Genomic DNA, 22,636 nt, shown 5'->3' with positions numbered 1-22,636 from the left:
GAAAAGCTCTTCCAACTTAACTACGGGATAGCTTGTATTAATTGTCAGAGCTATTATCATTTATATGTGCTGCAGAGCAGCCAGGAGAAAAGTAGTACTCCTTACAGCTGAGGGGCAGTAGCATAACAGACGTTGGAGATTGTGATGGAACTTTTCAACAAGAGTGGTAGCGAGCATTGAGACAAAACCCACCCACCAAACCACCCAAAAAACAACCCACCAAGGTATTTAATATGATTTTAAGATGAATGTAGAGAGTGCCCAAAACAGGACAGAAATATTCTTAATAAAAATACGGAGAATCAGACTTCAACATTTAGCTGTTCTCTTGCAATACTATAAAGATTTTAATATGGTATGAACTAAGGTATGGGTTAAACTGATACAAACTTGTATAGCTTCTGACACCCAATTTCTTTGATTTGATCTTCTTTTGATGATTCTGCTCAGTTCATCAAGGCATACATGACCTTGGTGTGGGCTGAACGCTGCTGCTGCTGCTGCTGCTTGACCTGACACCCTGGGAGAGCCGGGGGGTACAGACCAGAAATGCCACAGTCAGATGGACAGTCTGGCCACAGCTGGCCACCAGCACAGCTCTGAAACTGCAGTGAAGGCGTGCAGGTGAGTAAAGCAGCAATCTGTGATATGTTTTTTGTACATGTGATGCATGCTTTTTAGTTATGCATTAGACAAATGAGACCTGTCTCTCTTCTAACAACTTTGTCCATTACCATAATTGCTCTGGATGCAAAAGAACATTTTAAATTGAGGTACTTTATGTAACTCGTGTGATTAAAGCTTTCAGATGTTACCATAGGGTAGTACGTAACCATCCTGCTCTTTCCTGTAGCGTATGATGCCATTCCTACATATGTGCCATCCATACTCCAGCTGGTCTGTTCTAGCACATTAGATAGTCAGCTGAGCATTGATGCTGTCTGTGGGTTTAACCGAGGCATTTTAAATATGATGTGAAGAGTGCACCGTGAGACACAACCAAATGCAACCACAGGGGCTGTGCAGTTATTTCAACTAGTACGTATTGTGCTGCAAACTTGGTTGTGGATGAAGTTACTTTGGTTCAGTTCGTGCTAGTGAACTTGAACTAGTTCAGGGCTTTGAAACCAGTTTAACTGGTTCACGTTGGAAAGTGAAATGTTTGAAGGTGAGCCTAGGCTTTCACTGCGGCCTTCCCCGAGGACGGTGCCTTAGCTCTGTCCCGCGAGGCCCGGGTGCCGGCAGGGCGCTGCGGTGCCTCTCCACGTGGGCTGCGTGGGGTCCCTGTGTCACGGGGAGGGGGATGCCGCGATTGCCCGCCAGTGGCTTTGGTCGAGTCCGGCGGGCAGGTGTGGTCCTTGGCCGGCGGTGCGGGACCCGGAAGGCTGCTGGGGGCAGCTGACAAGGGCAGGGAAGCGAGGCGGAGGTGCGCCGGGGGGGGCAACGCTTCCGCCCCGGTTACGCGGAGGGGGGCGCGGGGGATTTCTGTGTTGAACAAAGGCACGTGTCGAGCTCCGGCCGAGCTCGCAGCCTCCCGGGCCCCTCCTTCGCCCCGAACGGGGGCGCGGGCCCCCCGCCTGTGCGGAGGCGACGGCCCCGCCGCCCCCCGCCGCCGGGCGCGCTGGGGCGCGCCGCCTGCCCCCGCCCCCGCCGAGGCGGGGCCGCGCAGCGCGGGCGGCGGCGCCGCCGGGGCTCGGCATCCCCGTGACCGCGGAGCCAATCAGGGCGCCGCGCTGGCGCTGCCGGCCCGTCTGCGCTCCGCCGCCGCCCGGGCACGGAGAGGTGCGGAGGGGGACGCGCAGCGCTGCCGCGGGAGCCCGCGGTCGCCTCGCCGCGCCCCATGGGGATCGAGAGCTTCTGCAGCGCGGACGCCGACGAGCCCTTCTGGGTGAGCGGCGGGATGGGGCTGCGGGGTCTCGGCTCGGCGTCGGCACTGAGGGACGGCGGGGAGTCGGGTGGGACGGGGATGGTCGCGGGCCGCCGGCTCCGGGCGGAGCCCGAGGGGGCCGCGCCCGGCGGCGGGGGAGGGGGAGCCTCCCGTGTCGGCGCTCACCTTGGGCGGAGGGCGGCTGCGGCGCGCCCCGGCCGTGCACCAGCCCCGCTGGCCGCGGCGGCGTGCGTGCGGGAGCACCGGCGCGAAGCGGCCGCGGGCTGGGTGGAGAGGCAGGGCCGTGGCCGGGGGCTCGCTGGTCTCCGGCTGGGTGCGACGTCCCCGCGCCCGGGTGGCAGAGCGGGAGCTGGCGTGCCTCGTGTGCGGGGTTTCCCGCAGGGAAGAGCTTGGAGGGGGGAACTGGTGAGCGAGTGCTTGCCTGGGAGACTGGAAACGAGTTCCCGAGTGACCGTGGCAGTCTCTGCCTACCGCGTTTGGCCGCTCGTCTGCGTTATTCAGGGCTGTGCGGGTAATAACAATAACGGTGACTGAGTGCTGCCATCGTACTGAAGCGTGGTGTGCTGTCCTGTGGAGGAGGCCAAATACACGCTTTCTGCAGGCTAGCAGCTGTATCGCGTGTTTGCATAGCAGTAATTTCGCTCTTCCTTAATGAAGAGTGGTGAGCGCAGCCCGCTGTGGGTGAACTGAAAACCAGCCACGCAAAGGTGAGGGATGTGGAAACGTTGCAGTGTGGGTCTTGCTCAGCTGAGACACGGGGTTCCTCTGCAGAGGCACGCAGGTGCTGGCAGCAGTGAGGCCCCTGGGAGGGCGGTGAAAATCCTTCTAAGGAGGAAACAGTTTGTATGGAGAAGGAGGTTGTGTGGAGGAAGGGAGGAGAGAGGGCTGGAAGTTAAAAAAAGAAACAACAAAACAGGGTGAGAGCTACTGAAGGCAACGTAGGGGTAAGAGGAAAACGTGGATTTTCTTAGACTGTTTAAAGAACTTCTCACATATTCATCGGATATTTGCCAAATAGTTTTGAGCTAATGAGCTGCCTTGCTAGTAAAAAAAAAATAAAATTGGATGTCTCAACAAATGCCATTGTACCATTTGTCTCAAGAACCATTAAGGTATTACTCAGCAGATATTTTTAAAATCTTTAAGATATTTAGCTTTTCCAACTGATCAAAATGACTCTGTTAATCTGCTTTTGATTACTTTGTTTTGATGAACATCGCTAGTGTTCATATCTCTCTCCAGCTAATTTTCAGGTTTCTCAGAACTGGCTAAATTATGAGTTGTCATCAGATATATTTTTCTCCTCTCCTAGAATGAGACATTTTATTTGAAGAGCTTTAGAGAATACATGTTTCAGAATTCAGTTTATGGAAAAACTGACTTCAGAGAGTAGTAGTTTTGTGAAAAAGAGCTGCCAGTTCTTTGAACTGTGGAATTGAAACATCAGGTAGAAGCAAGAACTACACTCAGGATGTTGGAAACAACTAGCTTATATAGGATTTCTGATAGCAGATTCTTTTATTATGAAAACACTTAAAATTCTTGTAATTGTATACTACACAATACTACAGCCATTTCTGTGGTGTGTCATAACTACTCCATACATTTTTTTTTTCACTAGTTGCATTGGTTCCCAAGAATATAGATGGTTTTGTGATTTGTCATCCCTTTCCAAATCACGTGGAGTCTGACTTTAATTTCTTCCAGCTAAAGATCCTGTGGGTGTGGTTGTTTGATTTCTGGATTCTTCTAATCCTGCAAAAGAACAATTGTGCATTCCAGTTGGTGTAAGATGTGTCTGGAAAAATCTTCCTTGCTGAACTTGTCCTCTTGAACAACACTCTGTATCCACTTTATTGTTGCATTGTTCCCAGTAGTGGAGAGGGTAGTAATGCTAGTTTTCGTGCTTATGGATGCTCTGTCTGCTTCATTTTCTGGTATGTCCATTGTTGCTACTACTTGAAGCTGAAGTTGTAATGGATTTTCAGAAAATGCCTATGTCTATGCAGTGTTTCACTGTGCTTCTAGATGTCACCTGTGTGTGCTGCTGTCCTTCCGGTCTTGTGGACTGCACTCTTCTGCTTGTCAGAGCTGGGTGATAGCTAGATATGCGGTGGCACGTGTTATTGCATTCTTGTGGTGAACTATATGGCCGCATCAGCTGTTTTGGTTGGTGCTGAAGCCTTGCTAGTGGAGCAGCAGGATTTCCTAGCACTGGCAAACTCAGCTTCAAGGAAGAGATGTGTTTTCTGTCAAGGGTGGTGCTGAGTTTGGGGCAACTCAGTTTTAAATTGTGGGGGAGTCTTTGCAGGTTGAAAGGACCTAATGGACCCTTAAAGACTGTATGCTAATCTTCTTAAGCTTTGCTGGCCAGGATTTTTCTTGTTTGCACACCCAAGGAATGTTATTGTTGAAAGTTCTTGCCTGAGAATTAAACAGATTGGTTTTATTTAGTACTTACTCTGAAAGGTCAACAGCCCAAGCAAGTTTGCTGTCTTTTTCTTCACACCTGACCCCTACCCTCCACTGTTTAATCTATCTCTGTGCCCTCACTCAGCATATTAACTTCACTGCGATGAGATTGCTTATGGAACTTAACTGGTTCTTGCGTCCTTTGAACTACACTCCCTTTTTGGAAGGGTACTGTTTCATCCTTGCTTTTTCTAACATCACTGAGTGTCTCAGAATGAGTATCCCATCCATAATATAAAGAAAGATACAGCTGTGTAAGATAAAGTTACTATTTACTAATAGCTGTTGATGATGATAAAAGCTTTAAAAAAAACCCTAGTGGGCTTGGGGTGACATTTTGCACTACTTGCATTTTGGTTCAGTGACTTTAAGGGCCTGTTTAAACTGGAAAACTTTTTTGTGTGACTTGCTGAGATAGCTTTACCTAGAGTATCACTAGTGTATGGGTGCAGTCTACCTTGCTTCAATACCGGTGCACAAAAAAAAAAAGGTGAAGTGGGGTGAGGAACTGTCATTCTAGGCGTTCTAGGTAAGCAGGTTAAGTGTCACGCAGATGTAGAACTTACTGTACACTTTGGCCTGCTGACCTAGCTGTCTGGATATATGCACACTTGCACAATTGGTGGTCTCAGTGCAGTTACATTTTGAAGTAGTCTGCTGGTTTTCCTTTCTTTTGAATAAAATTTTGGGGTAGTTTCAGTTTTTCAGAGCTTGTAAACTATGCAGTATCACATTTAAGTCTTTTCATGTTTGAAATTGCTAAAGGAAGAGGTTAAGAGTTTTTGTGACACTTTGAGTTTTCAAGGCTAACCCCCAATAGGGCTTTTATGAAAAAGAAGTAGGAGATATGAAAGAAAAAGCGAGTTCACACTAAGCAGTTCCTTACAGTCCTTCCCCAAGTGCTCTGCCAGGTTTTACAGGAAGTCTCAGTTATTCATTCGTTAGAAGATGCTTGGAAGTCAAATAGAATCTGAAACTGTTGAGGTTCTTGCTTATACTTAAAGGATTGTGAAAGAAATGGCTTATATTTATATAAGCTACTATCGTGTCCTTCACAGACAAAGAGATTGTGTTTTTTAAAATTAGTTTAGATAGAAGTTAACTCTAGTTTTTCTTTATCTCAGTAGAAACTTAGTGGAATTTTTTTTTCCACATTTTTCTAGTTGGGCTTTTGGTTGTTGCGGAAGGATTGAAAGCAAGTAGTTCCATTCACTTCTAGGAGAAAAGCAAGTTTTCATCTTCTCTGTTTTGTTTTGAAAACTAGAGTCCTGTAATGATTCAAGCTGTGTCTGCCTGTGTAAACTCAGGCCTATTTCTTTCCTGTTGGTGCAGAAAGCTTCTGTGGAGCCTCTTCTGTGTCAGTAAAGAAATTGCATCCAGACGCTGTTCTAGGTTTAGCACTTCTTCATATGGAACCAAACTGCAGGAGATAAACAGAATGGATGAGAAAAGGTGAGGCACAGCCTTGCACGCAAAATCCAGGGACCAACTTGGTGGGATTGGGCTATGCTTCCCAGGCTGTTGTGTAGAGTTCTGTCTGAGGCTTTCAGGCATGTTTTGTCTGCCTTAATAAATGTATTTTCTTGAGTGTTTGTCCAAAGACATTATGTTTTGTATTTGGGTTGACGTTGTTGTAGCTAGGGGAGATCCACCAGTGTCTCTCAGCTGGTTGCAGACATGTTAGGATCTTCTAAGACTGTAATGTGGCTTGACAGGATTTTATTAAGAAAAAAAAAATTAGTATTCTTTAATTCATTATAATGATTAGCTGACATTTGTGAAGTGATATTGTGTGACGTAAACAGCTGCTGTGCTTATATTGTTTATGAGGACACTGGGACACTGATAGTTTTCCTGAAATAGACTTCTGAAGGAAGACCAGACTTTTTATGTAAGGAGTAATTTCATGTTCTGAAGTTCTGTGGCTTATGCTTTCATGCATTAGATAAGCAGTAAATTAGCATGTATCTTGGAACCCTGCAGCTTTTTGCACTGTAAAATATGTCTTTAGTGCTTTTTCAGTGTGTTTGTGGCAGAGCTAGGGAGGGGGTTTGAGGTGCTGTGAGAGTGGTGCTGTGAGAGTGGTGCTGAGCGAGCTTGATAAAAGTTACGAGTTTAGACTCTTCCTTTAGTTGTAAAGGTATCAAGTTTATGAATGTGTTTGTGACCAGAGTTTAAAAGAGTATGCAGATCAGAAAACTACTTACATTTGCTGACACAGGAAGGTCGTATGCAGACAGCATTTGGAACAGAGGAGGAGCAGCAGTAGAGTGTTAAACAGAAAAACCTTCACACAAGATGGTGCCTTTATTATAATTAACAACTGATTGCCTGATTCTCATGGCTTGGTTGTAATTGTTTTTTTTTAGTGATGAAAGCCAGAGGCTCATTTGCCAGCTTTCTCTCATTTAAACCTGTGAAACATTTTTGTTGGTCATGTGAACAAGGGTCTAAATTTGCCTAGAAATTAAACTTATATTAGAAATTAAACTTATCTCTCTTGATTTGGAATAGATCAGTTTAGGGGAAATACAGGAAAATGAAGCCTGATATTCTGTTGTTGATGGGGATTTTCTTAACAGATGACCTGTGATTCTACAGCTGTCAGTTCAAGGTTGCTCAGAAAAGTTAAATGAGGAAAAAAACTCAGCAAAATGCCTGAATAACTTGTGCTGTTCCATGCAATTACAATGCAGTTTACATTGAAATACTGTGCTATACTGGGACTAAGTGAAGGTTAACCCGGGTTGCACTGAAGTCATTCTGGGTCACATCTCTAAAAAGCCTACTGCCGAGTACTGACCTTTTGCTTACTTTTAATAGAGTCAGAATTCCGTGCATTACTGTTTTCTCACTGTTTGCATCTGTGGTAGCTTCAGATACAGTTTATCCCAACTTAAGCTGTTACCTTAGTCCCTTTGTAAGATTATTACCCAGGTATGTTCAAACTCCTCATGGTGATTTGAACTCTATATACAGGCTGTTGCATTATGAAGCAAAAGTCCTGGTTTTGGTGCAAAAAGGAGATGAGAGCAGGAATCTTTTTCCTGTATCCTTTTAAGTAACAGTGATTTCAGTGAAAAACTTTACAGAAGGGTAAAAACCATCCTTTTGATTCTGAAACTGTGAATGGTAAATATTTTGTTGTTATGTGACCAAATGTTGTCTTATGTACTTGCAGACATGGCAGGGTATGGAAATGTTAGGTCTGTAGAAAGAGGCTAAACATTTTAATTTTGCAAGTGCTGATGTAATCTGTCATATGTTTCCCTGACACAAAATAGCCATAATTCAGTGGCTTTTAGCTTCTTGGATTACGAAGATCAGCTCTTGTAAATTCCACAGCTGCAGGTGCTCCTTTCTTTGGCAGCTTGTTAGCACCAGCTTCTTATTTTAGGCTAAAGGGAAACAAAGGCAAAACATGCTTTTTTCATGTCATTTTACACACAGTTTCAGCTGATGCAGTGCTGTCTGTAACAAAGGATTTCAACTCTTCGTAAACATTAGGAAATACCGATGTTTGGGTTTTGAACAAGGAGGTGCAGACACCTGATTTAAGTTCAGGACCAGGTATTGGAAGGCAGAGGCTTTTTCTTGGCTGTGTTAACAAGTCAAATCTGCATTATGTAGGTCATTACTGTTGAGAACTTAGTCTTGCTAAAACCATTTATAACAGAAAACATTATGAGAAATTAATGGTATTTCCCTGTCACTAGAAACACTTACTGATATTTTTCCCCCTAAATCTTCTTTATATAAGTGATGTAAAAATTTTAGGACCCCTGTTTATTATATGATGATTTTTTTTTTTAACATTCCCCCTCTTGCTCTCACAATCTTGTCTTGTGACAATGTTAAGAGACTATAGGAATAAAGCTTAGATTTCTGAATTACTTTGAAACAAAGGAAGAAGAAGGGGCATAGTCTCTTCCCCCATCTGAGGTCTCGGTCTGAATGTGGTATTTTGGGAGACTGGGCTAGGTGACTTGCTTGTGAATGATGTAAGGCTTTTTATTCAGGCACAAGACTTACACATCAAAATCTTAATTGGAGACCTGTATTTTTCGAACTTTTGCTAAACTGTTATTTGTTCCTTGCTGCCCTGACTACTACTAGCATTTTAATCAATGAACTTCAGATTTAGTAGCAGTAGTTTTGTTCCATTCATGGTTTTATGAGGAGAAATGTTTTGTGTTCTCCCTGTTTGGTGAACACCCCCCACCCCCTGCCTGAGACTCTAGTATCGAGTAAGAGGAGAAGATCCTCAATTGCATGGTAGGTTTAGTTCTCCTGTAGTAATAAAAAAACCCAAACCCTCCCAAACTATGATTTTTCTGTGGATGAGTGTGATCTCCATGAGAGTTGGAGATGTGAATCCAATTCTTACATCCCAATGTGGTAATTACTAGTAATGTTTCTTATATCACCTTTGTGGCAGTAGAAGAACAAAAAGGCAGAAACTTATTGATCTGATTGGGCTGTTACTGGCCTGAAGAAATGTCTGAGAACTTTGTGGGGATATGAGCACCTGTCCTCAGATATGACCATGAAGGGAAATCCTGAAGTCTTTTCCCAAATCAGCAGTCTGGCACACTCTGTGTTCATTTGTTCCACTGCTTGTGGTAAGTGGTATAGTTCTGTGCAGGAGCATAATTCCATCATTTTTCCTTGCAGAAGTAGTTTTTAGAGTCTGTGGAGGTCTGGGAATGAGACCAAGTATTTGGTTGTGTGGCTTTTACTTTTTAGTAGAATCCTGGTTTTGTGTGTTCTAAAAATAAAAAAATCACTCCTGGCTGTTTTTCGTTAAGCATGGGAAGTAGCCATTGTAAAAATCTGTATGAGTATTTTAAATTTTTCTTCTACTTCCTATTTGCAGAGTATACCCTTAGATGATACAATAAACCAGTAAACCATTAATTTCATGTAGTTAGTATAGGTCTTCAAAGAAATTGGCAGTATATTGAAAGCTTTATTTAAATGCAGCATGAGCTCACTTTGTGTGCATCACAGCAAAGGTACCATTTTACTTGCACATTCTGCACTAACTTCAATTGCAAGAACAGCAACTACATGGTGTCATAGGAGAGATCCGTGCATTTTGGGTAACTTCCTGTTTATTAAGAAAAAAAGCTAGAGGAAATAAATGTCAACTAAGGGGGAAAGGTATGTTTGTCCTGGTATATTATGCTACTTCATCTGGAATTGATTCTAGAGCCATTGGATCCTTTAATGCAAGTAGTACTTTTTCCAAAATAATTTCAATATAATATGCATAGTATTTTTAAAGGACTTATGTAAATAGGAAGTTTGTGATGGTTGCTTGTAGTGTCATATACCTCATTTAGTGCCTTGTTTGCCACAGTTAGGGATGTTGTTATTGTCTGCTGCTTGTTTCTGTGAATATTGCTGAGCAGACAGGAGAGCTGCAGGTGTGGGAGTTCTAGAGTATTTTTCTTGTACAAATATCTGTTGCTTGTTTTATCAACCTGTCACCTCTTGTGATTCAGCCTGAACAGTAAGCACAACAGGGCAAATGGTATGCTGGTGAAGGTTGTGTATGATTGTGCTTGTTGTAGGCTCTATTCTAAATATGCTCTTAGAGAAATGGTGAGCTTCAGCACAGGTTTCATGATCTGACTCCAAAACGTGAATCACAGAATAAAGATGCTGTATTTACAGTGTTCTGAGAACATTATTTCAGTCTTTCTTCAAAATTTCTAAAGCTAAATTAAATAAAACTTACTTGGCAAGCTGAATAACTCTGGTGAGCTCTTTTAAGTTCATCACTTGAAAACAGACCTCCTTCTAACCTATTGCAAAACCTGGATCACTTTGTAGTTCATTGTTTTCCTTAATTCTCAGTGTGGTCAACAGTGTCATCACTGTTCTTTACTATTGGTTTTGATGGAGAATGGTGATACAAGGGACTTTTAAAGCAAGGTTAGAGCTCCTTTAAAGCAGCCTTAAAGGGAGAGGTCCTTTTCTGCACCCACCACTCCCCGTTGTCCACTGATGCTAGTAACTCTTCTGAGGCTGTAGGCTCAGCCAGATCAGGCAAATCTCCTATCTGGGAAAGCTCCTATCTGGGGAGAGGCAGGCAGGAAATTTGCTGTCCTAGATAGTGTAGGCTAAAGGCCAGTGGCCTCGTGGCATCTGAGGGAGAATGGTTGAGTCAGCTCATGGGTTTATAGGTGCTACACTGAGGAATTTTTTAATATGATATCTACAGCTGCCAGATTGTGAGACTTCCTATTTCAATGAGAAAGTGATGATACTATCATAATGAAAGTTGTCAGCTGCAATTACAGTGTTAGTGCCTGAGAGAGCTAATTACTTGCATTCTACTAAATGTAAGCATTGCATTAAATGAAAAATGTTTTTTACTGTTAGGAAAATAAGACCGAGAAACCATATCTTGGTATTACAAAGGAGGTGGTTCTTCTGTGGGCAATATCGAAGTGTTGGGTACACACGATGTCAATGTCAAACTCCTTTTGAAGGATTAAGTGTTGACCATGATATTAAGATTCCAGTGTGGTTTTGTAATTCCATTTTTTTACATAGGTGTGTGGTAATGTTTAAGTCATTTTTCAGTCACAGCTGGTTCATGCAGGTGGATTTAACAGTGTGGTTGGCAGCCTGCATCTCTAGCACACTTGCGCACAGCAGGCATGAAACTGAGCAATTTTGGTCTTTCCATTTCTGCCAATGAGAATTTTAAAATGTGCTGTGGGTCAAGTAGGATTATTGATGTGAGAACAGGCGGCCGCTGGCTGCTCACTTAACAACCTTTCCTGGCTGCCAGGAGAGAGGCAGCCAGCCACAAGGTCCCGTCCAGTGTCAAATACTGTTACTCCTCAGATGAGGCACACTGGAGGCATAAGGCTTCCCTGTAGCCTGCCTTCCTTCAGCAGAGGCAGAATAAGTGATCTTTTGTGTTGCAACTTTGTCTTACAGTCCTACTGCCAATGTTTTTATCTTGCTTGTTTCTGAAATTTTAGACAAGACTTAATATATTTATTTTCCTCGGGTTTATGCACTGTTAAGTAAGTGGTTTACCTGTGAATAGATCCATGTGATTCTGGGCAACGGCAAGCATTTTTTGTGCTCTTCTTGGAGATAGAGGGTTTCATTTCAAATGTGATGATAAGCCTTTTTGTGCCAGAAGAGAAAACGTGCTATTGGGCACAAAAACTCTGGACTGGTATTTTTTTCAGCCACAGTGCTGGTGATGAAAACTGAGAAATAGGTTGGATAAATTTAAAAATACCCATTTGCTGCTCTGGGAAACTTTAAAATTGTCCAGGGATTTTAAAAGGAAAACAAGCCCAACCTGAAACCGTTTAACATCTGAGATGATGTTCTTCTGGACTAGACTAAAACTAAGCCAACAGCAAATCTCTTATCTCCCAATATCTACCAAGAAAGGAACAAGGATCACACTGATTCTTCTCCTGTGGGGTCCTGCAGTCATAGCTTAAATTAAAGGCTGCTCCCAGATTATACAATCTAATAGCTATAGACCTAACCGCTTTTTTCCTCCTCTTCCTCCTTCATGGCAGGAGGCTGCTAGTTTGTGTAGGCTTTCAATGGATACTTGGATCTCTGTAGTTTGATGTGCTCTTGCAAAGTGGAAGGGCTAGCTGATCAGTCAGACTGAAAATTGTTATTAATCTTTGACATGTGAAAATGGGGCAACTTAGTGCTTTAATAGAACTTGCTACAATAGTGTTTCTAAAACTTGAGTCAGAAAAAAATGTCATTAATTTGCTAATTAATGTCTGTTAAATACAAAGGTCTGCTTCAGTGAATGTTTCTGCATTGATCTGTAAAGAATTCTGGTTTGTGCTGGAAAAAAAGAAAACTCTGAAACTGCTTTTATATAAAGCAAAGGAGAAGCATGTACTTTAAACTGGCAGAACTAGTCTAGACTTACGTAAGTGAACATTGTGATTTGAATATGAATACATGTTGGTTTCATGGTGGGAGTGACATGTTTTCCAGCCACAGTTGAACCTCATAAAGCTGTGGTATCCTCCATGCAGAACTTAGGGTATGCCTTTCTTTTGTAATGGATCGAGTTCCTCTTGACTTTGCCCACTGAGGGCATTAACATCTCAGTTCAGACCAGGAGCCTGCTTCTGATGTGACCTCCTGACAGTCCCCTGTCCTGCTTGTTGGTTCACTCAGGAGTGGCCCGAGTGCCTTTTGGACAGGCGTTAACTGGGAAATGTCCTCCAGTGGCTGATGGACAGTCTGGTCAGTCTGCAGGGGAGCCTGCAACTCGTCTCGTGTGAATCTGAGTGAAAGGCATCTTGTGAGGACATCGGGTGCTCAGCAGCAAGTGTTGGGTCTACAGCTCTATTCCTGTCTGTGCTACTGCCTTGTATAGACATAGCCTGAGAGAATTGCGCTAGGGAATCAGCAGAAAAAAATACTACCATATCTCTCTCTTCATGCGTGCATTCCTCACCTTTTGTCACATGAAATGAATGTAAAATGGAGGGGGCTTCTGCACCTCACCTGTGTGTAGCCATTTATCTTGTACAGAGAATAATAGTATATTTCAGCTAAGCAAACTCCTATTTGATATGAACAGCCTCTGGATCAAATCCTGGAAAAATATGAAACAAGATACACTGATGTTGCAGTAGCTGTTAAATTCTAGCAGTAATCTTGCCCCAAACTGCCCATTTGTCCCGACTTTCTGTTCTTAACCCTGAAATACCATTGCATCGTACCCTCTTGCCTTTCATGCAAAACACCTCCAGATAACTTGCAGATATGAAAGTCCAATGAAAGATTGCACATGTTTTTAGAATATCTTCCAGCCAATATGCACAGCAGTCACGCATACAGCACTTCTTTCATTTAGCGACGTGGCAGTGACATGTGCGTTACCTGCTCTGTCCGTTCTGGTAATTGCCTGATTCATTTTACAGCAATCATTTAAAAACACTGAAAAAGGAGATAGTAACTTTCTTAAGCAGTGTGTAGATCTCCAAAAATTTACTCAATAAAATGATGTCAATGCTCTTGTTTGTTTGTTTTAAAGCTGATTACATCCTGGCAATTTACTTGTGTAATCATATTAACTATCTTAATTTGTGAATTGTGAACTGTTCTGCAGAGTCATGAGACTTTTTCTTGGCTGTTGTGCTGGAGTGGAGCAGCTGGGACTTAGAAAGCCAAAAACGTTTGCGTGGTGGTTAAATGTAAGGATGACTCAGCTGAAATTTCTGATGATGTTATGCAGTCAGGGAACTTAATAAGCATGTGGCTTGCCCACAGTGTCTCACAGCCACTGCCTTGTCACAAACAACTTATGTGACCCCTATACAGATACACTGAAACACACTCAGGCATTTTTATGCTCTACCAGTGTTAACTTCCTTGAATTGGCTGTATTAAGTTTGGAGATTTTTTTTTTTTAAACTGACAAATTAAAAATTATATGAAGTGAGGAGAATTTTTAGAACGCTGTGGAATTAGAGGAGAAAAATAACAGCTGTGTGTCCTGTGCATACTGTCTGTTGTATCTAACTGAGAAAGAAGTCCTAGATACTGACAGAAATTGAGAGTGAAGTGGAGAAGGAGAATATTTCTGTTAATACATTTTCAAAGTAAGTTGTTTTTTTTTTTTACAAAACATCTTGATATGGAATGGTCAAATTTAAGGGGAAACCTGCTCTATGATATAATAATGTCTGGTTAGCCTCAAGTTGAAATTTTTGCAAGTTGTATCTTCCGTTTCTCTTTAGATCTATTTTTCTCTCTTTGTAATCGTGTTTGAAACTGTTTAATCAGTGAAGATGGGGACAAATAAGGATCAAAGTGTGGTGATTCTGAGCAGTGGGATCTGTTTCCAGCTTTGAGGTTGGAATAGAGGGGGCAGGCACTACAGCTCCTTTTAGTTCTGTTTCCTCATCTATAAAATATGGATAATGGCACTTATTTCTATGACCAGCTCAGGCTTTTATAGAGGAGAGGGATTACTGACTGCCATTATGTCACAGTAGTGGTACTGGTATTCTGTGCAGTTGTAAGCTGTGCAACTGTCTGAAAAAATGCTTTGCAACTGAAAATGACACTATAGTTAACAAGCCTTTGGGCATGGGACTGCTACTCTTGGCTGTGTGGCTTTTAAACAGCAGCCTGTGAGCTATGCTTTGGCTGTTGAATATTGCAGTCTGTGTGCAGCAGCGATATCTCTGTATTGCATCATTCTGTTGGAGAGTCAGAAATCTACAGCACTTGAGAGGAAGTGTCCCTTGTGATAATTCTACAGCAAAGTCAGTAATTTTAAGGTAAAATTTCCTGCAAGAGACTCCCCTAACTCAAGCCAATCATAAAGATGGTATGAAAGTTCATTTTACTAAATAGCCTGTTATTGTAAATAGTTCTTGTACCAGTAATGGAAATGGTGATCACATTTTTATTACTGTGTCAGTTTTGGTTTGGTTGTATGGTGGTTTATCTTGTTTTTGAGAATCGGATTGAGAGAAATAGGAAAACATTGAATTATATTGATTTACATTTTCCTGTTGTTGAGTAGGAAATGGGCTGCAAGAGCGAGCCTTTTATTTAGTTCTATGCCCTGTTGTTATGAATTACCAGAAAGTCTCAACTAGGTTTGCTGCAGACAGCTTGGGAGCTGTGAGACTGCTTCACAAGTAGTGGTGATGTCTTGTGCTGTTCACTTTTACTGTGTGCCAGATAGTGTTTCCACACTGAAATTTGGGAGTGCGGTGTATCTGAGTATTTATACATACATGCACAGTGGTTATAATGGGAGATAGCTAGCATTGTCATGTTATTTTTCTGCAATGATAATGTGAAGATCCTTGATTAATACCGTTAAAGATCCTGATAAGTACTGTTAAAGATCCCAGTATTACATCTGAGTGAGTTATGTGTTATGGTAGCTGTGTATAACCAACAAAAGTGACACTAATGTCATCTTGTGAAGGTTTAAAACTCTGAGCTACAAGAAGTGCAATAAAATTAGATACATCACAGAATGGAGCCGGTTTAATACAAGTATAGATAAATACACAGGAACAGATACAGAATAAGGCAGATAGTGGCTATTTCTTTTTTTAAATACTGAAGTTTTGTGTTTGCTTTTTCTTTAACTCAATCCGTTTTCTGTCCCCAGGATTGGAATCTGACATGGCACACAGAAAATCCAGACTTCACCCAATGCTTTCAGAACACAGTCCTGGTCTGGATTCCTTGCATTTACCTGTGGGTCTGCTTCCCAGTGTACTTCTTATACCTTCGTTGTCATGACAGGGGATACATACAAATGTCAAACCTCAACAAAGCCAAAACGGTATGTGACTTTTTAAAATCAGCACTTACTAAGCTTATCTGGAAGTTGAATCTATTTGCAGCTATGTTTTAGCATGCTATTTTTGTTGAGCATCAATCTTGGCCTGCGTGCACGCTTCAGCTGTAACTTACTTGTTCTACTTGTGTTTGATTTCCAAGCCTTATGTGTTTCCGTTGCCCTTTTATGAATAGGCTTTCTGAAATTTACTCTGACATAGCAAAAACCCATGCAAATCCTTTGTAAGATCAGGTGGAGAAAACTATTTTAAGGCAACTCAATCCCGAGGCCTTTATTTCAATAATAAAAAGAATTTATTATCCTGTCAGCTTCTTAAGTTACACAGCATAGATTTCTAGAGGTGTTCTGTTCCACTTCTGTTGTGAAATAGGTACTTAATGTTTTCTTACTTCCCCCCCGTAGAATAAGTGAAAAGTTTTAAGAAGGACTGTAATAGCATGGTGTATTGGAGAGTTTTTGTCTCTGCAATCTGTTATTCAGGAGTGAGATTCACCAGCTTTCTGCTTCATAATATGCTGAATTATATGGTACTAAAAATTAGTAAACTTTTTTCTTCTAGTGGGGGTCCAATAGGTAAAGCCAAATTACTCTTCTTTTGTGCGTGTTGTAGAATTGCCCAAAAGAGAAGATCTGATTATGACTCCTCTTCTACTAACAAATAACACCTAGTGTTCATGTACATATTGTGCTGCCTAATCTGTGTGAACTGATGTATGAAATATACTTTTGTATTGCAGGCTTTGGGCTTAATACTGTGGATAGTCTGCTGGGCAGACCTTTTCTACTCTTTCTGGGAAAGAAGTCAAAATATTTTTCGAGCTCCATTTTTTCTCATTAGGCCTACAGTATTAGGTATAACAATGGTGAGTTCTTCCGTTACAGCCTTTGTTCATGCAAAGCCTTAAGCAATAACACACATCTTAGTATTATTCACAGTGTTGTAATTCTTTAAGCTACAGTCTTTACATACAGACTTAATCTGCAGTTGAAGTGTGAAATATTGACTCTGAAATGTCTGCTTTCTTTTAATAAAAATATTAGAAAAAAAACCCCAACCCAGCTATGCTCAGTGTGTTGCATGTCAGCACACAAGCCAGTGCTAGTTGTCTTGCCTTACTTTGGTAGGCTTGAGCTACCATTCATTTAATAGCTTGACTCAAGCACGGGGTGGAGGAATCAGGTCGAGAGAACTGATTAAACCTAGATAATACAAATCCCGCTGAACTTGGTAAAAGACTGTCCAAGGCATTGCGTTATTAAGTATCTTATTACAAACTCTCTTGTATGTAACATTCTTTAGTGCTTGTTTTCTTTGTTACATTTGGTGGCATGGTGGAAAGTCTTAAATGCCACATGAGGCATATAGGTGTCCCCAGCTAACTCTTTCTACCTAGATGCGCAAGTATTGTTTACTTTCACGCCGGTATCTCTGCAGCCTGCATTTCAAGGAAGGTGCCTTGCTGTTCATTTACTGTCAGTTGCCTTACATTTATCACAGACTTGGGATGATAGTGATTAAATATGATACTCAAGGAGGGGATGGGGCACAATAACCCCGACAGCAATAACACCACCACCAAACCAAAAAAACCCAACAGCCCTGAAACATACTGACAGATGCAAGAGCTGTTAAATAGTTTGTGGTCATTTAATAATGCAATTGTCAAGCTTTTGTCAGGCTGATTGAAAATGCATGTTGCAGCAGCCAAATGAGATTACTAAATTGTACCAGCTTCCTAAAGGACTCTGAAAACACACAAAATACAGAAATAGAGTAATATTTGGTCAGTTTCGTTTGGCGTTGTGGCTTGTATGGAAAGAAGTCTTTTTATTTTAAAAAGAATTAGTCCGGAAATATTGGAAAGGATATAGTGTCACTATAATTGCATGTTGATTTGTGATGTAGAACCAAAAAAGTAAAGTAGTAAAGACTGGCAGCTTTTGACAGTGCTTTTGTGTATGTGGTTGTTTACTTCTATGTAATACCTATTCCTTTTCCCTTTTTTGTCCACTTCTTATCTTTACTGCTCCAGAGAATTTCCTATTTAAATGTATTTTTTAATTACACTTAAAATCTCTGGGTGTTAGAATGTCTGGGAGATACTGGATTTGAAATGTTAAATAAGGACACTTTAACACAGTACCTTGTGTATGTGTATAATGTGTTGTAAAACTCAAAGCTTGTGAATATGTTTTTATCTATTTGTCCACAGTTGCTTGCCACATTTTTAATACAATATGAAAGAATAAAAGGAGTCCAGTCTTCAGGTGTAATGACAATTTTCTGGCTCATCTCATTGTCATGTGCCACAGTGGTTTTAAGATCCAAAATAATTCATGCCTTAAATGTGGTAAGTGATTGCTAGCCTCATTCAGTTGAAAATAATCCCAAATGCTGCAGTAATAGAGTAGTTGCTTGCTAATTATGCCAGTCAAGTCAGTTAATGATCCATTCAGTGTGCCTTTTTTCCTTGGGTTATAAAAGCAAAACAAGCAAGACTTAATGGCTCTTGTTTTGAAATGCTAGTGGAATTCACAGTGATCTTAACTGTAGCAACAGTTGCTAAGAAAATTCTGCTAGCTGTTCCAGAAAGGGGATGTGTCTGCTTGAGTACAATAGAAGTGTATAATCTTTGATATGAAACTGTTCTGGGAGTTTACGTCGTCTTCCTGTTGATTATACAGTGGATTTCCTGAAACACTTGGTTTGATGGTAATGTGGTCTCATCTGCTGAGACAAAATGAAAGTGTAAAAGTGAAATATTTTATGTCAGTCTGCTTTATAGTAAGGCCACCTCAAATATCAGATTAATTGTGGAGCCGCCTGAAAATGGCACATCACTTTTATTTCTTGAAACCTTTAAGCCATGTTGTGAATTTTGAGAACTTTCAGCCAACTTTTGTCTTTAGCTGTTGGGAGTGAGATTTTACTGGTGGGTATGTGGGGGTGTGTGTCCATCCGTCCCTGTGCTTTGATTTCTGTGGATTATGCGTTATGTATCAGTCCCAGTCTAAAAAATGAAAGAACCTCTGGAATTTGAGCACAATGCAACAAACTGTAATCTGAATTCTGCTCCTCTAATTCTTATTTTTTTGTGTGCATACTAATTAACAAATTTGCTTTGAACACTCCTTACCACCCAGTGCATAAATGCCTTGCTCCTGTAAAGAATACCTTGACTTCAAATTGGGGCATAGTGTGTTGCTACAAACCATGCCTTAAAGAGAACTTCTCTACAGAAGAAGTTAATGCTTGTGTGTTTATGGCAGTGATTGATTAAAAATAAATGATATCTTTTATCTCCTCCCCCCTCTCTTTACCTTCCCTTTACCAAAATAGACATTAACTTTAATTTGCATGGGGGTGGGTAGTGTAACAGTTATGTAGTTTGCAGAATTTACAGTAAGGAGCTGTTTTATGTTTAATAGTAATATGTTGTTTTAAAGAAATTCCTCAAGCCTTCTAATTGGAATATTACCTTCCTTTGTAGGGTGCTGAAGTGGATGCATTTCGTTATGTCACCTTCTGCATCTACTTCATCCTGTTATTTGTACAGCTCATCCTGTGTTGTTTTCCAGAACGGCCGCCTTTGTTTTCTGAAACAGTAAATGATCCTGTAAGTGTTCAGTCTATACTGAGTGCTGAGTATCATATGTGCAATATTCTGTACAAGGAGTTATAGGGCCATAGTCTCCCAGATGCCAAATAATTCAAATCTTGTTGACTTGTTTGCAGTAGTGTTCTCTATTTGTTGTTCTGCTCTTTAGTCGGTGACACAGAAGATGAAGCCCGTAACATGCGAAACAGGGTGGGCTGTATTTAAGAGAAAGAGCAAAAACATGGTCTCAGTCATTCCTGGATAGCATTCCTGAAGGTTAAGTCATATGTATTTATATGCAGTAGTGCTTCTGGCAATAGGTGGGAGATAGTGATTTGGAATGCTGTCCTCCTAGTAATCTCATACCGTTCAGTAGGCAGTAACTCATAAGGATGTGTATTCCCTTCCTATTGAAGGTGGGAAAGACTCTACACCTGGAAAACTTGTGAATCTGGATAGATGCATTTGATTTCCATATTTACCTCTCTTGTGTCAAGCAAAAATTTAACCAGCTCAATTGCAAGAGCAGTTAATGTTAGAGGGTGGTCTGGATGTAGAAATTTAATTTTATCTAGACATGGTCTTTTTTGCATGTGTTCTCAATTATGTGCTAGCTATATGGCATGGATCTAAAGTGACCCAAGGGATGCTGGATCATAATACTGCTTGCTTAGCCCCTGGCTAGACCTTTTGAGTCACAGTGGAGTGACACCTGTCACTGCCTGGAGTTGGGATGTGCCAAGTTTAGAAACCTCAGTTCTGTATTTTTTGATAAGGCGTAATTCTGGTTTGATGGATGTTAGGTCACGCTGACTGACAAAGGAAGGTGTGAAACGTGTGAGGGGGGGAAATAAATGTTGCCTTTGTAACTGTGGAAAAGGTCCATAACCAGTTGCACTTACTGAATTCCAGAGTCACCTTCTCCGTTGGTATCCAGTGTGCTAGTGGTGCCATTACCACTGGCAGACAGTCTGCCTGTATATGCCTGGAGGGAAGAGTATACTGCTGAGTCTTTGGATCTTCTTCGTCTTTGGGTTCTTTTCATCTCATTCAGGGATGAAATGTATTTGACAGGATACTGTGGATTTATGGAAACCTTCTTTTCTGCTTTGATCATGGTTACAATAATTACAAGGTGCTTTGAGACCACAGTGGTTTGTTTTTGTGTTCTGAGTATTTCTAGGAGTGTCTCTGGGAAAGAGGGCAGACTTCAAATTTTAACTTTCTTTTTTCATGAGTGGTGTGTTTGTTGAATGTTATGATGGGGAAGAGAACAAAGCAAGTCCCGTTAGTCAGTCTTAAATTCTGCTTTATTCCCTTCTGCCAAGCATTTCCAAACCAGAAATGTTTGTAAGTCTTGAGTAAAATCTTATTATATGTTTACTTAAGCCAAAAAACTGCAGTGAAATTTCTAAGATGTAGATGCTGATGTATATAGAAGTCAAACAATGTGTTTTGTCTCTTGTTTTTGCTTTGTTTACATTACATAAGTCCAGACTTGTTACAACTTGTAGTCTTCATTCTATCTGGCATGAATGCCAGTAGGATTAATAGTTCTTTGTGTGATAACTATTTAGTTTTATCAAAAATAGTATTTTAACAGTGACCTAATATGTTTTCATGTTTTAAATTTTTGCTTTCTGCAAATGAAGTCCAGTTTTTGGTAGTACAAGGTCTAGTGGACTCTTGAATTCAGAGTTTCCACCTGCAAGTAGATTAAAAAAAGTATAAAGGAAAAAAGTAATACAGCATTTTATGTAAAGTTCAGAATATTTTGAAATTTTGTTGAAGTTTGAAAGTATTCCCTGTATTTGCTGAAGTAGAAATCTGTCTGTCAGGAATGTTGGCGTGGCTGAAGGCTGAAAGTACCACCTCCCCCCCACCCCCCCTTTTTTTTTTTTTAAACTTCTCTGAGTTTAAAAACTTCTATTTATTCAGTAAGCGATGGTGTTGGATTTGCTTGCAATCATTTTGTTGCAAGTGTTTAAATACTTCGGAAATGTGGAACTCTTAACCCCTTTCAAAAAAGCATCTGTCTCGTACATACTCTTATTGTTCCCTACAAAGTTGCAAAAAAAAAAAAAGTTGTCGTGTGAAGAAGAGGAAATGCAGGAGTCTGTTTCATGTAGCTTGATTGCAACACACTTCAATATAGCTTAATGGAGAAGCCAGGTTACACAAACATGAGTTGAAAAATGCAAATCTTGGAAACACTTGGCTCTGGCTGTTTTAATTGCAGTACTCTAATGATGTTTGGTGACTTTTGTAGATGGAAATACCCGAGTTGCTCTAATTATAGTTGATGATAAAAACCTAGTGGTTTGTATGCCAAAGGAGTGGCTGGTTTTAGCATTCTTTAGGTGCTGTTCAGAGCAGTGAAAGAGGGAAGAGAGAAATCTCCACTGGAATTCTGCAAGTAAATCACCTTTAGTGCCTTTGAAGTTCTTCCAGCCTTCCTTTCTGCTGTTTTAATCCAACCAGATTAGGAGAGGATGTTAACCTGAAGAGCAGTTAAAACAGACAGCCGTTGCACTGGACGTAGAACACGAGCTAGCTGCGTACCTTTATGGATACTTAAGTTTTGCATGCTTATTGATGAATGAGATGCAGGGGTTTTAGGGGCTGTTTTGGGATGCTTTTATGGAGTTTACAAATTTTTTTTCATTTGTGCATCTGTTTTGATGGAGTCACAGCACTTAACTGCTAGAACAGTAGAAGTGAATTCTTCATTTATGACTGACTGCCTAATTAACATATATATGCTCTCATATGGTAGCATGCCTTGCATTGATATAGCTAGGCACTGATCATAACATCTTGAGAGGTTGCCTGGCCTGCACTGTCTTCTAAAATTCCCTCAGCTATTTGTTGTGTTGTTGATACAGAGCACTGCTATTCCTGTGTCCCAGTGGTCTAGTCTGCTGACAGCCCTGAAGCTGTGCTTGTGTTTTCTGAACAAGCTCTCAACAGCATAAATGACAAGTTTAGTAATGTGAAAAAAATACTATAAACAAGAGGAATTTCAAAAGCATCATTTCTGCTTGGTTTGTTTCTTTTGGCCCTGTGTCAGTCACTTTGTGTGTGGATTGATTTCTTTTTCTCTCCTTTAGAATCCATGTCCAGAGTTCAGTGCTTCTTTCCTCTCCAGAATCACATTCTGGTGGATCACTGGGTAAGATCAAGATGATGCATAAAGCACCAGTTAAAGTTACATGGCATTTTAGGATCCTGCTTTCAGAGTTAAATTAGCAATAATCATGCAATAATAATTTTGGTTGTTTGGGTTGGTTGTTTTGTAGATAGATTAAATTGAATTTTTTTTTC

At 41.0% G+C, this 22,636-nt stretch overlaps 1 protein-coding gene across 3 annotated transcripts in view; it reads left to right on the top strand.

The window, feature by feature from the left end:
- The first annotated feature begins 1,832 nt into the window (after positions 1 to 1,832).
- The window catches only part of LOC127022486 (multidrug resistance-associated protein 1), a 56,680-nt gene continuing 35,876 nt past the window's right edge, over positions 1,833 to 22,636 (top strand). For all 3 annotated transcript variants that reach the window (XR_007767351.1, XM_050906105.1, XM_050906104.1), the window contains exons 1-6: positions 1,833 to 1,888; positions 15,519 to 15,695; positions 16,451 to 16,576; positions 17,927 to 18,064; positions 19,205 to 19,330; positions 22,423 to 22,484. Coding sequence is in view for 2 of the 3 variants with exons in the window: in XM_050906105.1 (XP_050762062.1) it covers positions 1,841 to 1,888; positions 15,519 to 15,695; positions 16,451 to 16,576; positions 17,927 to 18,064; positions 19,205 to 19,330; positions 22,423 to 22,484 (677 nt within the window). In the remaining variant the exon portion in view is untranslated. The remainder of the gene's footprint in view (positions 1,889 to 15,518; positions 15,696 to 16,450; positions 16,577 to 17,926; positions 18,065 to 19,204; positions 19,331 to 22,422; positions 22,485 to 22,636) is intronic.

This window comes from Gymnogyps californianus, chromosome 15, assembly GCF_018139145.2.
Source record: "Gymnogyps californianus isolate 813 chromosome 15, ASM1813914v2, whole genome shotgun sequence".
NCBI classification, from domain to species: domain Eukaryota; kingdom Metazoa; phylum Chordata; class Aves; order Accipitriformes; family Cathartidae; genus Gymnogyps; species Gymnogyps californianus.
Note: the sequence above shows the minus strand (reverse complement) of the source record. Positions and strands in the feature narration are given on the sequence as shown.